The sequence below is a fragment of the Somniosus microcephalus genome, chromosome 5, assembly GCF_052327205.1.
Source record: "Somniosus microcephalus isolate GS21.2 chromosome 5, FLI_Smic_1.0, whole genome shotgun sequence".
NCBI lineage: Eukaryota > Metazoa > Chordata > Chondrichthyes > Squaliformes > Somniosidae > Somniosus > Somniosus microcephalus.
This window is the reverse complement of record NC_140991.1, coordinates 319,101,155-319,119,067: the sequence shown is the minus strand read 5'-3', so window position 1 is coordinate 319,119,067 and position 17,913 is coordinate 319,101,155. Positions and strand designations below refer to the sequence as shown.

The window sequence follows — 17,913 nt, the reverse complement described above, 5'->3', positions numbered from 1 at the left end:
GGTCGGCCTTTTAAGACTGAGATGTGGAGGAATTTCTTCACTCAGAGGGTGGTGAATCTTTGGAATTCTCTACCATAGAAACATAGAAGATAGGAGCAGGAGTAGGCCATTCGGCCCCTCGAGCCTGCTCTGCCATTCAATGCAATCATGGCTGATCATCCAAGTTTAGTACCCGGTCCCTGCTTTCTCCCCATACCCCTTGATCCCTTTAGCCTTAAGAAATATATCCAACTCCTTCTTGAATATATTCAATGAATTGGCTGCTACTGCCTTCTGTGGTAGAGAATTCCACAGGTTCACCACTCTCTGGGTGAAGAAACTCCTCCTCATTTCTGTCCTAAAAGGCTTACCCCTTATCCTTAGACTGTGACCCCTGGTTCTGGATTCCCCGACCATCAGGAACATCCTCCCTGCATCTAGTCTGTCCAGTCCTGCCAGAATTTTATAAGTTTCAATGAGATCCCCTCTCATTCTTCTAAACTCCAGTGAGTATAAGCCCAATCGTCCCAATCTCTCCTCATACGTCATTCCTGCCATCCCAGGTATCAGCCTGGTGAATCTTCGCTGATCTCCTTCCATGGCAAGAACGTCCTTCCTCAGATAAGGCGACCAAAAGTGCACCCAGAGGGCTGTGGATGCTCAGTCGTTGAGTATATTCAAGGCTGAGATCGATAGATTTTTGGACTCTGAGGGAATCAAGGGATATGGAGATCGGGCGGGAAAGCGGAGTCGAGGTCGATGATCAGCCATGATCTTATTGAATGGTGGAGCAGGCTCGAGGGGCCGAATGGTCGACTCCTGCTCCTAATTCTTATTTTTATGTTCGACAGAAAACATTTCAAAACTTACATTAAAATATGTAAGTTAGTTGTAAATACAGTGCGGAGGTGACACGGGAAAGGAGCAGCACCCAGCCCCACAGGGAATGAATAGAGCAGGTGAAGATGCTTCTCGTTATTTTGAGGATTATTTTCATGAACAAAGCTGGGGCTTGCAGACTGGAGTTGGGTTCTGAGACCAAGCAGTATCAGAGATTGACGTAACTCCAACACAGTGGTGCTTTCCATGAAGACGTTGAACCATCCAGCCTTCATCTGCGATGCGGTACAGTTCATAAGAACATAAAGAATTAGGAGCAGGAGTCGGCCACACGGCCCCTTGAACCTGCTCCGCCATTCAATAAGATCATGGCTGATCTTCGACCTCAACTCTACTTTCCCGCCCGATCTCCATATCCCTCGATTCTCCAAGAGTCCAAAAATCTACCGATCTCAGTCTTGAATATACTCAACGATTCAGCATCCACAGCCCTCTGGGGTAGAGAATTCCAAAGATTCACCACCCTCTGAGTGAAGAAATTCCTCCTCATCTCAGTCCTAAATGGCCGCCCCCTTATCCTGAGACTGAGGGCTGGATTTTCTCAGCCCCGAGGAGGCGGGTATGGAGGCGGGACTGCCGGTAAAGTTGCAGAAAGTGGGGGCGGCTCCGTGCCTTTTTGCCAGGAGGCGGGAAGCCGTCCTGACCCGGGTCCCGTCTCCTCAAGGTGGGAATGTTAACAGGTAGTTAACAGGCAGAAAAAAGGATTAGTCCCATTTTACCTTTTCAAGTGCAGGCTTCCCGACCTCGGAGAACCCCGCCGGGGTGGAGGAGTCGAGTAGGGGGTCGGAGGGGGTCTGAAAATGCAATGTAGAGGTGAGTGATGGGTGCAAGTGTGGAGTGGTAAGTATATGAGGTGAGTGTAAAGTGTTAGAAAATGTTCACTTACCTTTGTTTCTGCCTACAGCCTTCAGCCGCTGTGGAACCGGAGTCCCGACATCTTCATTGTAGATTTCAGACTGGCTGTTGGATCCTCCGAACCAATAACCAGGTGATTTCTGCAAAGTAGAAAGGTTTGATGAATCCTGAACACAAGGACTCATCAAACTACACAGAATGTCAGTGTTTGACAGCTTCACAGAGCAGTCAAATGCTGACATTTCTTCTTTCAAGAAATCTTGACAGATGGCACGTCAGACGTTGACGTGCTCTGTCAGTGACTTCCCCCTAATTGGCCTGTTGAGCCCGCAGGGCCAGCTTAACAAGGTCAATCAGGGGAAAATCCCGCTGGTTGGCCAGAAGATGATGGAGGCGGGACTGAGACCCAGCAAGCAGCAGTCCCGCCTCCAACACGTCTCCATTCAGAAAATCCAGCCCTGTGCCTCCTGGTTCTAGACTCTCCAGCCAGGGGAAACAGCCTCTCAGCATCTACCCTGTCAATCCCCCTCAGAATCTTATATGTTTCAGTGAGATCACCTCTCATTCTTCTAAACTCCAGATAGGACAGCCCTCTCATCCCAGGGATCAATCTAGTGAAACTTCGTTGCACCGTCTCTAAGGCAACTACGTCCTTCCTCAGGTAAAGAGACCAAAACTGTGCCCAGTACTCCGGGTGTGGTCTCACCAAGGCCCTGTACAATTGTAGCAAGACTTCCTTACTCTTATATTCCAACCCCCTTACAATAAAAGCCAACATGCCATTTGCCTTCCTAATTGCTTGCTGCACCTACAGACTAACTCTCTGTGTTTCCTGTACGAGGACACCTAAATCTCTCTGAACACCAACATTTAATAGTTTCTCACCATTTAAAAACATTCTGTTTTTCTATTCTTCCTACCAAAGTGAATAACCTCACATTTCCCCACATTATACTCCATCTCCCACCTTACTGCCCACTCACTTAGTCTATCTATATCCCTTTGCAGGCTCTGTGTCCTCCTCACAGCTTACTGTCCCACCTAGCTTTGTATCATCACCAACCTTGGATACATTGCACTCAGTCCCTTCATCTAAGTCATTAATATAGATTGTAATTAGCTGAGGCCCCAGCACTGATCCTTGCGGCACTCCACTAGTTACAGCCTGCCAACCCGAAATTGACCCGTTTATTCCTACTCTCTGTTTTCTGCCCGTTAACCAATCCTCAATCCATGCTAGTATATTACCCCAATCCCGTGAGGCGTTACCTTGCGTAGCAACCTTTTATGTGGCACCTTATCGAACGGTTCCACAAGCATTGTTAGCTCTCTGGTGCCTTGTCCAAGTGGCCAGGAGTGTTGCCAGTCATTTAACTATCGGGGGGATCACACAACCCATGTCCGTTCCTGTCCCCAGCCAACATCCACACACACAGCTTCCAGCAGGAGGCGCTGACATTGATGAGGAGTGGAAAACCAGACTGGTGTTCCTTCCCTCACACTGCGCTGACTTACCTCAGCTCATTTTTTTTATCGTGCATTATTCCAGTGGCAAGTATATCTCTGCCTGAGTCCCCCCCCCCCCCCATCCCCACCAAAAGAAATTCTCTTATTCTGCTGTACTGAACATTAATGAGTTGTGACTGTATAGGGGTTCGGTTGTATCGTGGTTATGTTACTGGACTAGTTACAGCCTGCCAGTATAAGATAATCACCAAGAAATCCAATAGGGAATTCAGAAGAAGCTCCTTTACCCAGAGAGTGGTGAGAATGTGGAACTCGCTACCACAGGGAGTGGTTGAGGCGAATAGTATCGATGTATTTAAGGGGAGGCTAGACAAGCACATGAGGGAGAAGGGAATAGAGGGTTACGCTGATAGAGTTAGATGAGGAAAGACGGGAGGAGGCTCGAGTGGAGCATAAACGCCAGCATGGACTGGTTGGGCCGAATGGCCTGTTTGTGTGCCGTATATCCGGAGTAATCCAGAGGCCTGGACGAATGATCCAGAGACCCCACCACGCCAGCTGGGGAATTTAAATTCAGTTCATTAAATAAATCTGGAATAAAAAGCTAGTAATGGTGACCATGAAACTCGGATTGTCGTAAAAACCCATCTGGTTCACTAATGTCCTTTAGGGAAGGAAATCTACTGTCCTTACCCGGTCTGGCCTATATGTGACTCCAGACCCACAGCAATGTGGTTGACTCTTAACTGACCCTCTGAAATGGCCGAGCGAGACACTCAGTTGTATTCAAGAAGGCGGCTCACCACCACCTTCTCAAGGGCAATTAGGGATGGGCAATAAATGCCGGCCTTGCCAGCGATGCCCACATCCTGAGCATGAATAAAACATTTTTTTGCCAATGAGTCGAAGGGTGTGTTTCATACTTGCTTGCCAGAGATGTACAGTATCTGTACAGGGTGACGGCTCGCTCACCATAACTGCATAGCTTACCATGTCACTTTCATTACTGCAACACTATACCAATGTCTCAAATCGCAGCCTAAATGCTTTATAAGGTCTGACAGAGCCCAGAAAGTTCCTCTATCGACCACGAACATGATATTGTTGTGCATCACGGCGACTTTGTCCGCTTGCCTAGATGCAGAATGGTATACGGTCTCCTTGATAAAAAAAACAGAGGAACGCTGTTGAAAAAATAGATATTCCTGAAGGAAAAGCAGATTCATCAAGACAGAGAATGCACAATGAGAAGCAATGCAATTACCCAGTTGATTTAACTTCAAAATTATGACTAAGTTTGAATGATGGTCTTGCTTGTGAATGGAATAAATCAGGCATGAGAATGATTCTGTTTAAAAAATAAACATGATTTCACTTTACTTTTAGTGGGAGCTAAGCCAGGAAGATCCACGGTGCTGATTGCAGCCAGTGCGCCAGGAGTGGCACAACTAGTCACGATGCCCTTGAACTTGGCAGAGGATAATGCAGCTGAGGTTCATTCTCCCGATGGGTAGACAGCAACCCCTACCAGAAAGGGCACCAGGCAGGGACAGAATGGCGTCGGCTGTGATGATCCCCTCACAGTCGAATAGCCTGTCAATATTCATCCTCTGGGCTCACAAATGCAGAATCCTACATCATGGACAAGGCACCTAATGGCACCTGGCTTCCATGGATCTGAACCATAGTGCGAGCCAGCAGCTTGCCAAGAGGCGATAAGGGGCAAGCCGCAATCTCAATCACTTCATTTTTGTTCACCGTCATCCAGACCTGATTTGATTCTGTCGTGTGGGATGTAGAATTTTTTTCTGGTTATTTACAGTATATTCTCTGTTTCTTCCAGCTCCCACGCTGATATCGCCATCGCGTCATTGGCCTCGGAGATCCTGAAACTCATCGATCAGTGACTGCAACTCACCAGTGCGCACTGTCACTCGGGACTGAAGGGCTTTGTCCACTGGCCTTTCTGCTGGCTGGTTTTGTTTGCGCTTAAGAACAGCTTAAAACTAGAGCAATTCCTTCAAGCAAACCGCTTCAAAATTGGGAAGGAACTGCGAGATAAAATACTGTGTTTCCTGTATGTTCTGTAATCGGTCTCTGATGCACTGAGCCTGGACTTTGAAGAACTTTCCACTCTGCTCAGGTATATTTTTCCTATTACTTATCGCCAATGATTCCCCCATATTGTTTGTTTTCTGTGTGCGCGGTCCCTTTAACGGGCTGCGTGGCCGCACAGTTTAGCGGGAACGTTGTTTATGACACATTGGATTTGTGAATTTCTCTCTGTACAGCTGGCGTTGGATCGTCACCCTGCGGATCGTTCGATAAATGTTGCTCTTCTCTGTAGTTCTGTGAACAGTCTAGAGTTAGTGAGGGTGAAATGTGCCTCTGGCGGGGACGCTAAACAGGTGGTATCGCATCTGGTGCCCGCTACACATCCCGTCCCATATTTAGCTCCATTGATTTCAATAAAACTCAACATCAGGTGGCAGATGTGATTCCGCCCGCTTTACCTCCCCAGCCAAGTCAAATTTCACCCCCAAAAACTGTCTCAAAGAAATAAAATGATTTTTACGTTTTAAGATAATCACAGTAGCTTTATCATTTTTTATACTGATTTACTGTGAATCCGCTGTGTAAAAAGTGCTGTAGCGTTGAAGTTAAACTCTCTCAACCGGTCATTTAATCACTCGTCGCAGGGCGTCAGCTCCAAGGAATCCTCTGCTCCCGAGAACAACGATTTTGTTAAAGTTTTCTACTCAAACAAACCCAGGAATATTAATTTCAGGAGAATATTCATTTGTGTTTTGGGGACATTGCCATTGCAGCTTATGCTACTGAAATACAATTTTAAATATACTGTAATATATTGAAAATCTTTACTTCTGCCACAAACTCCGTTCCCCAGCCACCGACTCCATCCCTTTCCCCGGCAACTGTCTGAGGCTGAACAGACAGTTCACAACCTTGGTGTCGTATTTGACCCCGAAATGAGCTTCCGACCACATATCCGCACCATCACTAAGACCGCCTGTTTCCACCTCCGGAACCCGCTCGACTCTGCCCCACCCCAGCTCGTCTGCTGCTGGAACCCTCGGCCGTGGCTCAGTGGGCAGCACCCTCGCCTCTGAGTCAGAAGGTTGTGGTTTAAAGTCCCACTCCAGAGACTTGAGCACAAAAATCTAGGCTGACACTCCAGTGCAGTACTGAGGGAGTGCTGCACTGTCGGAGGTGCCGTCTTTTGGATGAGACATTAAACCGAGGCCCCGTCTGCTCTCAGGTGGACATAAAAGATCCCATGGAATGATTTCGAAGAAGAGCAGGGGAGTTCTCCCCGGTGTCCTGGCCAATATTTATCCCTCAATCAACATCACTAAATCAGACTATCTGGTGATTATCACATTGTTGTTTGTGGGAGCTTGCTGGGCGCAAATTGGCTGCCGTGTTTCCTACATTACAACAGTGACTACACTTCAAAAAATACTTCATTGGCTGTAAAGCGCTTTGAGACATCCGATGGTCGTGAAAGGCGCTAGAGAAATGCATATCTTTTTTGTTACCTCTAGTCTTGACTATTCTAACGCACTCCTGGCTGGCCTCCCACATTCTACCCTCCGTAAACTTGATGTCATCCAAAACTCGGCTGCCGTGCCCTAACTCGCACCAAGTCCCGTTCGCCCATCACCCCTGTGCTCGCTGAACTACATTGGCTCCCAATTAAGCAACTCATCAATTTTAAAATTCTCATCCATGTTTTCAAATCCCTCCATGGCCTCATCCCTCCCTATCTCTGTGATCTCCTCCAGCCCCGCAACCCTCCCTGATATCTGTGCTCCTCCAATTCTGGCCTCTTGTGCATCCCTGATTTTCATCGCTCCACCATTGGTGGCCGTGCCTTCAGCTGCCGAGGCCCCAAGCTCTGAAATTCCCTCCCTAAACCTCTCTGCCTCTCTCTCTACCCTCCTTTAAGACACTCCTTAAAACCGACCTCTTTGACCAAGCTTAGTGTGGGTCGTTTTCACAGCACCAATGGCAGAAGTGAAACAGCAAACTTAAAGTCATGATTGTGACTTTTCTGGTCAAGGAACTTCCCTAATGTCTGGGGAAGGTCAGTACAGGACAGCAACGTAAAACAACATTGCTAGATTGTAAGGCTGAGCTGAGACTTTAATCTTCCCGCAACCAGCAAGAGTTTTGGGCTGCAGTTCTGCCCGCACAGTCGCCTGCAGACAAGCAGCTTGTTAAATGTGTTTCTGCTAACCCGGAGGCATTCGTACCTGTTATTTATATTCCAGCGCTATGGCTGAAGTTGAGACTGCTGTTCCTGGCAGCACTGTAATGTAAAAGGCGTATTAACAGATCAGGGGGCGAGCATAAAAACCATGGGGGAGAAATTGGGCAGTCGCGCCCGTTTTTTAGGCTTCCTAACGCTCGATAATGGCGTCAGAGATGCGCGCGCTTGCTTCTCATGGGAATTGCGTCAGACACCACCTTGGCAAAGGGTTTAGCGCGCACACAGCTAACGAGCGCCGGCAGCGCGCAGTGCAGGCAGATTATGACGTCAACCAGTGTGTAAAGCTGATTTGACGCCAGCGCTGCCATTCTCGAACGCTACGCTCCAGCCTTAGCCTCGCACAGCTGAACACGACATTAAACGGCATGAAGGCCCCCCTTCCCCCACCAACGCTACTTAAAGGGATCATCAACTACTTACAGGTTAGTTGCTGGATTATTTCTTCTGGCTGTTGGTGCACTTGTATGTGTTTCTGGAGCTTTCCTATACTTTGCCTAAAGTTTCAATCGTCTAGAGGGAACGGTGTTGCTGGTGCTGAGGTACTTTTTTGTTGATTTAAAAGCTTGTGCTGAAACAAGTTGCTCCCTGACATGGGTGGCCTGGTCGGGCTTCCTCTGGAAATTAAGCACAACTGGGAAAATGAATAGAGGCCACTCGGAGCAGGACAAGCTGCTAGAAGAGGGAGGAGGAGGAGGGCTCTCAGCAGGAAGCCATATCTGCCAAGGATCTTTAGGGAGCAACTTCAGCGAGGACCAATGTTTGAGACGTCGTCGCTTCGCTAAAGGGGTCATGCCAAAAATCTGCCAACTGCTGCAGCAACAACTGTAACCTCAAAGGAGGGCAAGGACAGCATTGCCTGTGGCTGTCAAGGTGACTGTGGCTCTTAACTTTTATGCCTCTGGCTCCTTCCAGACTGGAAATATAAGCAACATCTTGCAGTTTGCAGTGCGGTATAAGGGAGGTCACCGTGGCTCAGTGGGCGGCACCCTCGCCTCTGAGTCAGAAGGTCGTGGGTTCAAGTCCCACTCCAGAGACTTGAGCACCGAAATCCAGGCTGACACTCCAGTGCAGGGCTGAGGTGCCATCTTTCGGATGAGACGTTAAACCGAGGCCCCGTCTGCTCTCTCAGATGGATGTAAAAAATCCCACGGTGCTATTTTGAAGAAGAGCAGGGGGAGTTCGCCCCGGTGTCCTGGGGCCAATATTTATTCCTCAATCAACATCACTAAAACAGATTATCTGGTCATTATCACATTACTGTTTGTGGGAGCTTGCTGTGCGCAAATTGGCTGCCGCGTTTCCTACATTACAACAGTGACTACACTTCAAAAGTACTTCATTGGCTGTAAAGCGCTTTGAGACGTCCGGTGGCCATGAAAGGCGCTATAGAAATGCAAGTCTTTCTTTCTTTCCATAGACAGAGAGACAGTTTCATCTCATTCCCTCTTGACAAGTAGGCAGAGTGAGCACGAGGGTTTGCAGGCTTGCGCAGGGTGCCATTGACTGCACGCAAAAAAGTCTTGCGTCCGCCTCATGTGAAGTTGGCCATTTTCATGAACCGAAAGGGATTCCACTCCCTCAATGTGCAGCTGGTGTGCGACCACAGGCAGCGCATCATGCAGGGCAATGCCCGGTATCCCGGCAGTAGGCACGATTCCTCAATGTGCAGCTGGTGTGCAACCACAGGCAGCGCATCATGCAGGGCAATGCCCGGTATCCTGGCAGGCACGATTCCTCAATGTGCAGCTGGTGTGCGACCACAGGCAGCGCATCATGCAGGGCAATGCCCGGTATCCCGGCAGTAGGCACGATTCCTCAATGTGCAGCTGGTGTGCGACCACAGGCAGCGCATCATGCAGGGCAATGCCCGGTATCCTGGCAGTAGTCACGATTCCTTCATTCTGCAGCAATCCTCTGTGCCACCCGTATTTGACCCACCACGGCAAGTCAAAGGCTGGCTACTGGGTGACAAGGGTTATCCCCTCATGACCTGGCTCATGACTCCAGTCCGGAACCCCCACACAGGTGCACAGCAGGCCTACAATGAGAGCCATGCTGCCAGAAGGAGTATTACAGAGCAGACCATCGGCGACCTCAAGCAACGCTTCCGCTGCCTGGACCGCTCGGGAGGAGCCCTGCAGTACTCAGCTGAGCGGGTATGAAGATTTGTGGTAGCCTGCAGCATTATGAGGGAACAGCCCTTGCCACCATCTATCAGGCAAGAAGCTGAGGGGGAACCAGGAAGAGGTACAACGTTGACAGCCCCTTTCTGTCCGGGCCTGATGCGATGAAACAATTAATGAGCGATACCAGTAACCTCATTCACACCTCCCCATTCAGCAACTGTCCCACGTTCCTTACCTTTCCTCACTGACCATCACATCGTCCTCTTTCCGACAATACAAAATAAAAACACCAGAAAATGCACATTCCAATCCAAATTTATAAATTCAATCAGGACATAATGCATACAAAAATAAACGAATCACCCTGTGCATTCCTTTAATGCCTGTCTTCCATGTGCCTTTGCTTGTCCTAGTGCTCCGACGAGGTGCTTCCCCAGTGGCTGCAGCATGGGTTGCGGAAGGCTGCTGACCTTCAATTGAGGAGACTGCAGGTGGCCTTGGAGAACGATCTTGAGCAGTTCTGGGCCTAGAAGGCCCAGCTTAAGACGGCACCATTTTAGTCTGGGCTGGCAGAGTGGGAGCACAAGTGCTGCCATCCTGAGAGAGGACAGCAGGTTCGTGCTCCATGGAGCCACTGCCGCTCCCCCGGGGCGGCGCCTCAGCAATCCGACTGACCTGTTGGGAGAACAGATTGATGGGAAGGCTGTGAGGCCTTGGGAGCCCCTTTGAACAGTGGTATCGGGCCCCCTGCCAAGGCATGCAGCCAATGAGCAGCGCAGGGAGCGTGGCTGTACACATTGCATGCTGCCCGCAACACAAAGAACGGGCGCGGGTTAATCGCATACCCAAATTCTTCCCCATTCATTAGGTCTATTCAGTGATTTTTTGAGGGTTAGGATTAAGGATCTAGATAGGTGAGGTAGTTTTAGCAAAGGGAGCAATTAAGGCAATTATAATTGCTTGACATTTTGGTACAAGTAAAGTGGATAAGAAATCTGTCTTAATAGGACAATTGCTGGGGAATAAGAAACAAAATTTAAGGAGAAAAGAGCTAAGTTAGTGGTCTCTGGGTTGTCGATGGTAAAATTGGAAGATTTCCAGAAAGGAATGGTGTGATCATTGGTTTCAATAACTGCCTCAAGATGGAGTAATAAGAAAAGCTTGTGTTTGTAGATGACTAGCGGATATTTTCTGAGGAGGGTGCATTTTTCAGAGGGTGGGATTCATCTGAGTCGGCTGGGGGCTAAAAGATTGGCTTAGAATGTAGACAGTGCCTTTGTGAAATATTTAAACTAATTGGAATCAGGAATACCATAATGTGTAGTTGCACTCGGACTGGGAACCGTCGCACAGCTGATAGTATTAGTAACAATTTAATACATTTAAATTACAGAGATCAAGTTACTTTACATAGTCATTCCAACCAAAGATGTCATTCAGGAAATTCCTTAAAGTGCTTTTCTACTAATGCTAGAAGTATTAGAAATAAAAAGACTTGCATTTCTACAGCGCCTTTCACGACTTCAGGACGTCCCAAAGCGCTTTACAGCCAATGAAGTACTTTTTGAAGTGTAGTCACTGTTGTAATGTAGGAAACGCGGCAGCCAATTTACGCACAGCAAGCTCCCACAAACAGCAATGTGATAATGACCAGATAATCTGTTTTAGTGATGTTGATTGAGGGATAAATACTGGCCCTAGGACACCAGGGGAGAACTCCCCTTGCTCTTCTTCAAAATAGTGGCCGTGGGATCTTTTACACCCACCTGAGAGAGCAGACGGGGCCTCGGTTTAACGTCTCATCCAAAAGTGCTGGAATTACATGCATGTGCTTCCACAGAGAATTTAGATGAGACTGGCAACTCTGAATCCTGTTTGGATAGTAGCAATGGATCAGAACAGGAAACGTTACACAGGATTCTGTAAAAACTGGATGTGCATTTATCGGTAAAGGAGCAAGAATATTGATCAACAGGAGGGAGCTGAAATAGTTTGGGAGCAGCCAAAGCAATGGCTTGGCTCAAAGTTCACCCTTGGCATAGAATCATAGAATAGTACAGCACAGAAGGAGGCCATTCGGCCCATCGAGTCTGCGCCGGCTCTTTCGAAGAGCGATCCAGTCAGTCCCACTCCCCCGCTCTTTCCCCACATCCCTGCAATTCTTTCTCCTTCAAGTATTTATCCAATTCCCTTTTGAAAGCTTCTATTGAATCTGTCTCCACCGCCCTATCAGGCAGCGCATTCCAAATCCTAACCACACGTGGTGTAAAAAGTTTTTCCTCATGTCGCCTCTGGTTCTTTTGCCAATCACCTTAAATCTGTGCCCTCTGGTTATCGACCCTTCAGCCATTGGAAACAGTTTCTCTTTATTTACTCTGTCTAAGCCCTTCATGATTTTGAACACCTCTATCAAATCTCCTCTTAGCCTTCTCTGCTGTAAGGAGAGCAACCCCAGCTTCTCCAGTCTATCCACGTAACTGAAGTCTCTCATCCCTTGGACACAATACTCCAGCTGGGGCCAAACTAGTGATTTAGGCCTCTGTGATAACAGGTAGAGTAGGACAGGGAACTATATGAACAATTTAGAAGAGCAGAATAGTATAACATTACCATGGGGAAATTTTCATTAAGTGGTTCGATGTGGAGCGAAGGAAGACCTTTGTTGACCTTTATAATGACTATCTCATTATTCATTGTGTTAGGAAAAGTATCGGAGAAAAATTAATATGTTTTGTACTTAGAGATGGTATCTGATCTCTATGTAGTGGAGCATCTGGGCAATAGTAATCATTATTTTTTTTATACAGTCATGGGATGTGGACATCCCTAATTGCCCTTGAGAAGGTGGTGGTGAGCCTTTAACGTTTCATCCGAAAGACAGCACCTCTGACAGTGCGGCACTCCCTCAGAACTGCACTGGAGTGTCCGCCTAGATTTTTGTGCTCAAGTCTCTGGAGTGGGACTTGAACGCACGACCTTCTGACTCAGAGGCGAGGGTGCCGCCCACTGAGCCACGGTTGATACGGCAAAGAAAGTGGAGAGAAATTAACCAAAGTATTTTGCTATGTATAAAATATTCCAGTCGGTAAAGTAAGGATAAGTACTAAAAAAAAAGCTGGAGATAGCAGAAACAAGCATTAGGAATGCTAAGGCAGCATAAAAAAGTGTGATGACTTTTTCAGTTAGAAGTCGGAGAACAATCAAGGACTGCATTGGTCCTTTGAGGGATTTCTCAAGAGGTTAGCTACGAAAATAAAGGTAGAGCCGGTGAGCCAAATAGTGTGCATCAGTTTTCATTGCAGAAGACAATGCCACAATCCCAATATTACATGATAGGTGTGCGGCTAAAGTTGCTTCATTAGAAGAAACTGCAGTTTTATGAAACACTGCTCAGGCGTCAGCACCACACTTTAGGAAGGATGTCAGGGCGTTAGTGAGGGTGCAGAGGAGATTTACTAGAATGGCAAGAGGGCTGAGGGATTTCAGTTATCTGGAGAGACTGGGTTTGTTCTCCTTAGAGTGGAGGTCAAGAGGAGGTTGTTGTGATCTGGAATGCACTGCCTGAAAAGGTGGCGGGAGCAGTACTCAGTAGTAACTTTCAAAGGGGAATTGTATAAATATTTGAAAGGAAAACATTTTACAGGGCTAGTGGAGAGCTCTTTCAGAGAGCCAGCACAGGCACGATGGGCTGAATGGCCTCCTTCTGTGCTGTATGATTCTACGAAATGTTTTTAGCCAAAATTAATGCATTTAATGTTGTCACTGCTGCAGGACCCAATGCCATTTGTCCCAGGGGGGCGTGGGAAACGGGAGGTCCTGTGAGCCACTGGCTCTTGCATTCAATTGTTCGTTGAGCTCGAAGTTGGGCCTGCGGATTGGAAGGTGGCTTGTGCGCCCCATTATTTAAGAAAGGGAAGAAATTGGAACCTGAAAATTACACACCTGGACTTTTTTGGATACTACATCTCGGGGTTACAGCGCAGAATACCAGGGCTTCAACATCAGCCGTGCCTCAGTGGGTAGCACCCCTATGCCAGAGACACAAGCACAAAAATCCAGGCTGACTCTCCAGTGCAGTACTGAGGGAGCACCGCACTGTCGGAGGTGCCGTCTTTCAGATGAGACGTTAAACCGAGGCCCCGTCCACTCTCTGGTGGATGTAAAAGATTCTCTGGCACTATTTCAAAAAGAGCAGGGGAGTTCTCCCCGGTGTCCTGGGGCCAATATTTATCCCTCAACCAACATCACAAACAGATTATCTGGTCATTATCACATTGCTGTTTGTGGGAGCTTGCTGTGCACATTGGCTGTTGCATTATAACAGTAACAGCACTTCATTGGCTGTAAAGCGCTTTGGGACGTCCAGTGGTCGTGAATAGGCGCTGTATAAATGCAAGTCTTTCTTTCAGGGTTAAATTGAAAATAGGTGGTATTCCCTTGACTGTAGAAAGTTGAGGGGAGATCAAGTCACCAGATCATATCTACAGATCTATGCATACCTACGTGGCAATGGCCACTGCCTCAGCTTGCTGATGATCCACATGAAGCCTGATGCTGAGGTTTGCAAGTTGCAGCATTGGGGATGTTCGCTGATGACTGCAGTGTTCAGCGCCATTCACAACTCCTCAGATAATGAAGCAGTTCATACCCGCATGCAACAAGACCTGGACGATGTTCAGGCTTGGGCTGATAAGTGGCAGGTAACATAAGTGCCAGGCAATGACCATCTCCAATAAGCGAGAGTCTAACCACCTCCCCATGACATTCAATGACATTACCATTGCCGAATCTCCCACCAGCATCCTGGGGGGTCACCATTGACGAGAAACTTAACTGGACCAGCCACCTAAATACTGTGGCAAAGAGAGGTCAGAGGCTGGGTATTCTGCAGCGAGTGTCTCACCTCCCGACGCCCCAAAGCCTTTCCACCATCTACAAGGCACAAGTCAGGAGTGTGATGGAATACTCTCCACTTGCCTGGATGAGTGCCGTTCCAACACTACCGTGGCTGCAGTGTGTACCATCTACAAGATGCACTGCAGCAATTCACCAAGGATTCTTCGGCAACATCTCCCAAACCCACAACCTCTTCCAGCTAGGACGAGAACAGCAGGCACATAGGAACACCACCACCTGCAAATTCCTCTCCAAGTCACACACCATCCTGACTTGGAAGTATAGCAGCCGTTCCTTCACTGTCACTGGGTCAAAATCCCGGAACTCCCTAACAGCACAGAGCACCTTCACCACACAGGCTGCAGTGGTTCAAGGGCAACTAGGGATGGGCAATAAATGCTGGCCTTGCCAGCGATGCCCACATCCCATAAACAAATTAAAAAAAAAGTAGGCACTGTCCTCAACTGTTATTTCTATAGGTTATTCCTGTAGTATGAACTGTTGTGCTGCTCACACAGGTACCAAACAGGTGAATGATGTATTGGTCATCACCCATCTCCTTTCCCACTGAACAGCAGGACACAGCTGCTTAATGTCACTGCACTGCTGTATTTCCATAAGTATAAGTTGTCATTTATGGCTGCCATGTGTCCTGGGTGTTGGGAAGTGACCATATTTGTGTCAGTGGTTTGATCTGTGAAGTCCTTGGAAGATGTAACTGTGGGAAAGTATTCAACGGTAAGGTGCAACTCGAATGTGCCCTGCTGGGTTATAGGTATACAATGGAAGAGCTGTACAGTTACATGAGGGCTTGGCACAGGAAAATGGAATAGGTTGAGGCAACATTGTGTCATGCAGTCTTTGGCCATCTACTTCGCACTGTTCAGAGTCTTACAAAAGGCCAGAATTAGTTGGGAAGAGATACAAGACTGGAGAAGGTAGAGCTACAGCAGGGTAAGACTCTGGAGCTCGTTAAAGGCAAGGATTTAAAATTAAATGCAGAGGAATAGGGAGCTATTTTAGATCAGCAAGAGCAAAGATGATGGGAAGTAGGAAAGGATTTGGACAGCTGGGATTTTAGACAGCTATGAGTTTATGGAGGATGGCATTGGAAAAAAAACTGAGGCTAGAGGTGACAAATACATGGATAACTGTTTTGGCAGCAGTGTGGGTGAAATAAGGAAAGAGGTAGACAATGTTATGGGGATGGATGCAAGGTGACAGATGCTAAACCTTTGTAAATCACTGTTTAGGCCCCCAGCTAGAGTGTCTAATTCTGGGCCCCACACTGTAGGATGTCAAGGCCTTGTAGAGAATGCAGAGCAGATTTACCAGAATGGTATCAGGGATGTGGGACTTCACTTACATGGAGAGACTAGAGAAGCTGGGGTTGTTCTTAAGAGCAGAGAAGGCTAAGTGAAGATTTAATAAGTGTTCAAAACCATAAAGCGATTTGAAGAGAGTAAATGAGGAGAACCTTTTCAGTCGCAGAAGGGTAACCATGACACAGATTTAAGGAATTTTGCAAAAGAACCAGACAAGATTTTTTTTTAATAGAGTTGTTGTAAACTGGAATGTACTGCTTGAAAGGGTGGTAGAAGCAGATTCAATAGTAACTTTCAAAGGGGAATTGGATATTTCAAGGGGAAGATTGTGCACAGCAATGGGGAAAGGGCAGGGAGTGGGACTGATTGAAAACGATCCAAAGAGCAAGCCCAGGCACAATGGACCAAATGGCCTCCTTCTGTGACATATATGATTATAAGTAAATACTTGCCTGTAGTTAGCAATTGACAGGAACTAAAATTGGAAATGCTGTGCATTTGTAGGTCACCCATTGCTCAGTGGCCTCAGTCAGAAGGCTCCAGACTTGAGCACAAAAATCTAGGCCGACACTCCCAGTGCAGTACTGATGGAGTACTACACTGGCGGAGGTGCCATCTTTCAGATGAGATATTAAACAGGTGCCGTCTGCTCTCTCAGGTGGGTGTAAAAGATCCCATTGCACCGAAGAGCAGCAGGGGAGTTATCCCAGGGCCCTGGCCAATTTTATCCCCCAATCAACATCACTAAAATGAGATTATCTAGTCATTACCAGATTGTTGTTTGTCAGAGCTTGCTGTGCAGATTGGCTCCTGCATTCCCTACATTACAAGTGACTGCACTTCAAAAAGTACTTCACAGGATGGCCCAAAGTGCTTTACAGCCAGAGGTCATGAAATGCGCTCTATAAATGCAAGTCTTTCTTTCTTGAAGAGGGGAGAGAAAGGGTGGCATACATAAATAATGAGGCAGTTAAGTTTCTGGTTCTTTTATACCAACGCCAGTTCGTGGCATCATGTGCTACTAGTTGTGGAGATGCAATGCCAAATAGTTTTCAGATTAATTCTACATCTACTGTGGTGTTCCCAATAAATCAGGAAAGCACATATTGGTACAAGGAATTCTGATAATATCCAGTGAATCCTGCTGGGAAAGTGTAGACATAGATGTTATTAAAAAGGTGAGGATCAGGTTTACAACCATCCTTAAATCAAATCATCGACAAGATCTACTCACATAAACCAAAATTCCCATCCAAATCACACACCATCCTGTCTTGGAAATATATCACCGTTCCTTCATCGTCGCTGGGTCAAAATCCTGGAACTCCATTCTTAACAGCACTGTGGGAGTACCTTCACCACACGAGTTTAAAATTCACTCAGTATGTAGGCATCGCTGGCAAAGCCAGCATTTATTGCTCCCTAGTTGCCCTTCAGAAGGTGGTAGTGAGCCACCTTCAACCGCTGCAGTCCGTGTGGTGAAGGTACTCCCACAGTGCTGTTAGGGAAGGAATTCCAGGATTTTGACCCAGCGACAATGAAGGATTGGCGATATACTTCTAAGTCAGGATGATGTGTGACTTGGAGGGGAACTTGGGAGGTGGTGGTGTTCCCATGCGCCTGCTGCCCTTGTCCTAGGTGGAAGAGGTCGCGGGTTTGGGAGGTGCTGCCGAAGAAGCCTTGGCGAGTTGCTGCAGTGCATCTTGTAGATGGTACACACTGCAGCCACGGTGCGCCGGTGGTGGAGGGAGTGAATGTTTAAGGTGGTGGATAGGGTGCCAATCAAGCGGGCTGCTTTGTCCTGGATGATGTCGAGCTTCTTGAGTGTTGTTGGAGCTGCACTCATCCAGACAAGTGGAGTCACATACAGGCCAGAACAGGTAAGGACGGCAGGTTTCCTTTCCTTAAGGACATTAGTGAACCAGATGGGTTTTTACCACAATCCGGTAGTTTCAGTCACCATTACGGATACCAGTTTTACTTAATTAACTAATTTAAATTCCCCAGTTTCTTCAACTCACTTCTCCATATCAGTAATCCCAGCTAGTCCAGTAACACAACCACACCCTTG

At 47.4% G+C, this 17,913-nt stretch overlaps 1 protein-coding gene across 1 annotated transcript in view; it reads left to right on the top strand.

Annotated features, from left to right (window-relative positions):
- ulk4 (unc-51 like kinase 4) overlaps window positions 1–5,788 on the top strand; it is a 585,662-nt gene extending 579,874 nt beyond the window's left edge. The window contains exon 35 of the mRNA XM_085989398.1: window positions 5,045–5,788. Coding sequence (XP_085845524.1) covers window positions 5,045–5,108 — 64 coding nt within the window. The 3' untranslated portion in view covers window positions 5,109–5,788. The remainder of the gene's footprint in view (window positions 1–5,044) is intronic.
- The last annotated feature ends 12,125 nt before the right edge of the window (window positions 5,789–17,913 follow it).